The sequence below is a fragment of the Nymphaea colorata genome, chromosome 6, assembly GCF_008831285.2.
Source record: "Nymphaea colorata isolate Beijing-Zhang1983 chromosome 6, ASM883128v2, whole genome shotgun sequence".
Taxonomy (NCBI): domain Eukaryota; kingdom Viridiplantae; phylum Streptophyta; class Magnoliopsida; order Nymphaeales; family Nymphaeaceae; genus Nymphaea; species Nymphaea colorata.
The window spans coordinates 4,151,110-4,156,148 of NC_045143.1; the positions used below are offsets into that span (position 1 = coordinate 4,151,110).

Genomic DNA, 5,039 nt, shown 5'->3' on the forward strand with positions numbered 1-5,039 from the left:
CCCGAGTGTGCGTGGGGCAGGATCGATTAGTTCCTGTTTTTGTCAGTTCAGATGGTACTCCTCTGGTCTCGCAGTAGGGAAAAGTTCAGTCTGTGGGGATGCCCGGTTTGTTGTTTTATAATCTTTACAAACTTGCTTTCATTCTTCTGCATATTTGCCTTGAGTTGCCAAGAAAAGTAGTTCCGATTTTCTATAGCCAACTGAAACTAGGTTCTTGTCTACAATATACCGATAGGGAATTTAATTTCAATGTTCTGCAATAACATTTTATTTAAAATATACTACTTGCCGTATGTGTATATGTGGACCAAAATCAGTTGTCGATGTATTGTTTATGCAATCTATCTAACTATATAAATATGATTTCAAAAGTAACTTAGTAGATGTTACTGCCTAACGTTTAATTCAATCTGTTTTTGGTTTTTAAAGTAGCATAAAAAAAATTTGGGCTCCTAATATACTACAATTTTGGTAAATAAATCAATATCTTCACAAAGTTAACTTAAATTGAAACATGTTTTGTTTTAAAATTGTAACCGAAAGCATGATTGCATGTTGATTTTTTGTTTCAAAGTCTCTGACCTAAGTGGTTTGAGATAAATGAGTAATAAATGTGCTAGCAATTATGTAATACTTGCTTCTCATTTCATGCGTCTTAATTTTTAAGCGAACCAAATATTGCAGATGAGATCTATGTGATCTCTTTAGTAGGAAAATAAGTTGTGGACTATGCGACCTTATCATATAAGCAGAGTTTATAATGCACGACAAACTTAACGATTCAAAGGTTTGAATTCGTTACTTTTTCCTGCCCAAAATGCATACAAAGTATTCTGAACGAAAGAAGTCAAGTTTTATGCTAATTTCTGCTACACCCACAAAAGCTGGACGTGTGCTTCTATAGCATGTCCACGTGATGCGTGAATATTTGACATTCCTCTTCAGTCTTCTGTGTAATTCATTTTGAGTACTTATTTATTATATAAATTGGCTGTAATTCTGAACTTGTCAACAAGGAATAAGGAGGAGAGGAAGTTTGTAGTATTTTATTCTCCTGAAATTGGAAAGTTATTAAATGTTGGTCGATGATGAGGTGGGTTGCTTGATAGAAACAAGAAAATATATAGGATTCAATGCATTTCATTCATTTCACGCATTTTGCTTTGGAAATCTCAACATAACATGCCATCGTTATATATGCACGCAAAGGGATTTCGGTTTTCAGTATATACCCGTTCCAATTTAATCATTTTACTATGTTCAGTAATTCTTAATAAAGCTTGTGCTTTAAAATAACGTACTAGAGTAACTTAGCCTAAATTTCTACGAATAGTTAAACAAGTTTCTTCTTGTACATCAAGATACGATTCTTCCAAGATCCTCCAAGAACCACCGCTCTCTCTCTCTCTCTCCACATTCTTGTTGAATCGTTACTTCTTGGTCACAAGGGGCTTTGAAGGAAGAGGAAGATGCACAGGTCGGCGAGCTTGTCGAGAACGTCGGACGAGTTCGTCATTAGCATATCGCCGGCGGCAAAGGGATCCCCCATGAAGCCATACGTCATCACCCCGATCAGCAGCGCCAACAATGGCGGCCAGGAGGACGACGACCATAGCAGCGGGTACGTCCTCCCCGTCTCGGACGCGGGGGACCTCATGTCCAAGAAAGAGTGCCACGCGCCGTCGCAGTCGTCTGGTGGTCTTCTCCGGCCTGACAGGGCCGTCCATCTCATCCCCTTCGTCATCCTCTTCTGCGCTTTCGTTCTCTGGCTCTTTTCCTCGCCACCCGGTAACACCTCTCTCTTTCTCTCACCTCCTCCCTATCTCAATACCTGATGTTGACATACTACTGTTTGAAGTAAATCTAACTCCTTGGATGAATTCCTCACACTTCATTTTCCACGGTTGTTCTTTGAATCATAAAACACTGTCTAATCTATAGTATATCAGTGGAGAAAAAAATCTAGCATTCATTTACTACGGAAAATTAGCGGAGGGGAACCTGGTCTACGAAGAATTCCGTGTCGTTGGTTGAGACTTTTTTTAGTCTACTGGTTTTCAAACGCTAATTTTGAGCCAAGGATTTAAGGATAGGGTCTGAGATCCATCGCTCTTTGGCAGAAAGACGGGCATCAACGTGAACCCAAGATGCAAATAAATTCAGAAGCATACGAGACGTTATCTTTTTCGAAGGTGATATTCATTATGTGTGTGTGTGTGTGGGAGAGAGAGAGAGAGAGAGAGAGACTCGGGAGATAAACTCGATCGCGCGCCCATTTGGAATATGAAAATCACGTCAGGGCCAACGAACTAGATCTAGCCAATTGATATTCATGTTGTTGAATCCTTTCAAACCAAAAGTTTAAGAAGACAAATCAAGACCTTGGCAAAACACTTCATTTCTAAGTACTCTCATGGAAAGGCGGAGAATGCATCTTTGAAACACGGCATCTTAAAGCACATCCAAGCAATGAAATACATCACTAAGGGGACATTTGATGGAAAGAACATCATGTTAATTGTTAGGACAATGCCTTTTGTAATAAATGCCATAACTAAGAAGAAACATAACGTGATTATGGTTGTTCTTCCTACATACAAAAATCAAGTGCTGGATAATAATCTTTACAATAAGAACATGGTATTATTGAAATGTGAAGCAGGTATTATGAGAATATATATTACAAAAAAAATACAATTTTCTTCTTACCAAACGCATGAAACGCCTTCCATGTGTGAAAGATAGTAAAAAAAAAGATAGTAGCCGTCAAGCCATGCATCCTTTTTCTCCTTCAACGGGTTGTTTAAAACACCTGCCCTCAACCCTAAACAGGGCAACAACAAAAGATTGAGTGAAAAGCAAGAATCCAACGATGATATGAATGTATAACTTTGAAGCATGTAAGAAACGTAAACCCCGTTTAAGCTTGAACGTTGATTTTGACCCAAAGAGCTCATGAATGAAAGATGTTGAAATTTACAAGCACTTTTCTTTAAAAATAAACAAATCTCGCTTTCCATGTAAGTAAAGTTGATTCTCCATGTGAGGAGGAAAATTACGTTCTTTAGAAGTGAGTCTTCTAAGCAATTTCAAGTAATAGGTTGTTTGAGGAAGACACAACTAACGTTTTGAAAAGCTCCCATTAAAGAACCATAAACTTCTTGCTGAAGCGTCAATCTCTTCAGCTAGAAAATCAACCTCACAAGCGCGCATATCTTGGTTGGAAGTATATATCGCCTAATAAAATCTCCTGGCATGTTTATCAAACAAAGAAATCTGCACCCACACTGAAGTTAATTGCTTCAATTTACTTGAACTAATTCTGGGCAACGGAAATCGTGGGATCAGGTCTTTTCCACCATGGGTTAATTCTTAGAACATGTCTGCAAATGGGATAGTGATGGAAAAAGTGAAGAACTTGGAAAAAATGTAACGTTCCTTACAAAAGAAAACAAAAACCAAATATCTTTGTATGAGTATTTTTTTTCTATCTATCAAGATTATATATATATAACGTGAATGGTGACTATGACTATCCAGAGTTATCCAACTATCTAACGAGAGCCATTCATTTGAAGCCCATGAATGGTTGAGAGTAAAATAAAGAGAAAAAAAATAAATTGATATTAAATGTCCATCACCATTTTCTCCTTGTTTTTCTCTTACCATTCATTGTGATGGATTGGATGGTGCTCATAGGTAACTTTTAAAAGGACAAAAGATCGTATGCAAACTGCTATCATACGAGTACTTTCTATCAAATTCCTGGAATCTATTACTGGTCCTCTTCTTTTTTCAGATGGGACTTTGGTCGGTCGGGCAAAGTCTATGACTGGATCAAGTGGCATCGCGGTGATGGAAGGGGCGGCCAACAGAACAAGAACGGTAGACATGGATGGCCAAAATGCTGATGCCGGCGAGCATGAACAATTCGGCAGGCGAGCATGGACCAAGTTCGGCTTCGATGGGCGCAAGGTTGAGCATGGGCTGCAGCCGGAGATTGGTGAAAACATGAAGGACGAAGGCGGTGACCATGTGAACTTGGACAGGCTGAGAGTGGGTGCAGTCGAGAGGAATAAACATGAAGGCCAGAGAAGTTAGTCACCGTTCTGCTGCTAAGAAAGAAGTTGGTGGTGCTGACAATGGGCGGAAGGAAGTCATGTTGCCGCAAAATGGTGGGGAGAATATACACTAGTTGTGAACCATGTCGATGTTGGTGTTGTATTTCACATAGCACACTGTCCAGCTATATCAAACATACTGAACATGTTCTATTAAGCATGTTAGTTGGTTCAATTACCTTCATGGCTCTATAAAAGCAAAGTTATGAAACAGCAAAAAATCAAATAGTAGCTCATAGACGTCATAAATGCAGGATGCTTTGAAATGGTCAAAAAGTTTATACTGAACTTGATTTTTGAACTGCATGAAACAATACGTGAACCATATTCAACTTGAAGATCAAATGATCAATAAAATCAAGGGTGAATTCTTGGAAGTTATGGTAGTGTGCTACAGCATAGATGTTCTCTGTCTTCTCTAAGTGAAGGTTGTTTTGTACGTGGGTATGGCCGAACATTTGATGGTCTTTGATCTTAAGTTCACATATATAATGCGGCTTGCTTTAGCTTGCAGGGCAAAAGACTTGCAACGAAATGCATATTTCATACCGAAGATTTGAAATCCAATTAAACTTGAGATTCCGAATTTTAATTACCTTTTCACATGGTCTGATAAATGAAGAAGGAGCAAAGAGTTTGATCTTAAATTCATTCATGCAAGATCTTAGACCCGGACTGTAACAGCAAAGTGGTTTTAATCATAGAGCAGTACCGTATAAGGCTGGGCACCAAGCCAGGCCGAAACGTTATCAGGCCGGCCCGAGTAGGCCCGATAACAGTTTTTTAATATATTTTATTATTTTGTATATGTAATCATAATATTTTATTACGATTTTTAATATTTATATATTATTTTATATTAAAATATATATTTTATAATTTATTTGGGCCGGACTTATGTGCGGGTTTCGGGTGTTG

General features: G+C 38.3%; 1 protein-coding gene across 1 annotated transcript; it reads left to right on the plus strand.

Annotated features, from left to right (window-relative positions):
• The first annotated feature begins 1,347 nt into the window (after positions 1–1,347).
• LOC116256702 (uncharacterized) lies at positions 1,348–4,239 on the plus strand. The gene is made up of 2 exons (XM_031633120.2): positions 1,348–1,788; positions 3,800–4,239. Exons 1-2 carry the CDS (start codon positions 1,470–1,472, stop codon positions 4,099–4,101), a joined length of 621 nt encoding a protein of 206 aa, XP_031488980.1. The 5' UTR covers positions 1,348–1,469; the 3' UTR covers positions 4,102–4,239.
• Positions 4,240–5,039: the final 800 nt, after the last annotated feature.

Excerpts from the sequence above, each read along its gene's own strand:
- LOC116256702 (XM_031633120.2), top strand. The coding sequence starts at position 1,470 with ATGCACAGGTCGGCGAGCTTGTCGAGAACGTCGGACGAGTTCGTCATT. Across the intron at positions 1,789-3,799 it reads GCTCTTTTCCTCGCCACCCG|ATGGGACTTTGGTCGGTCGG; the intron begins GTAACACCTCTC and ends TTCTTTTTTCAG.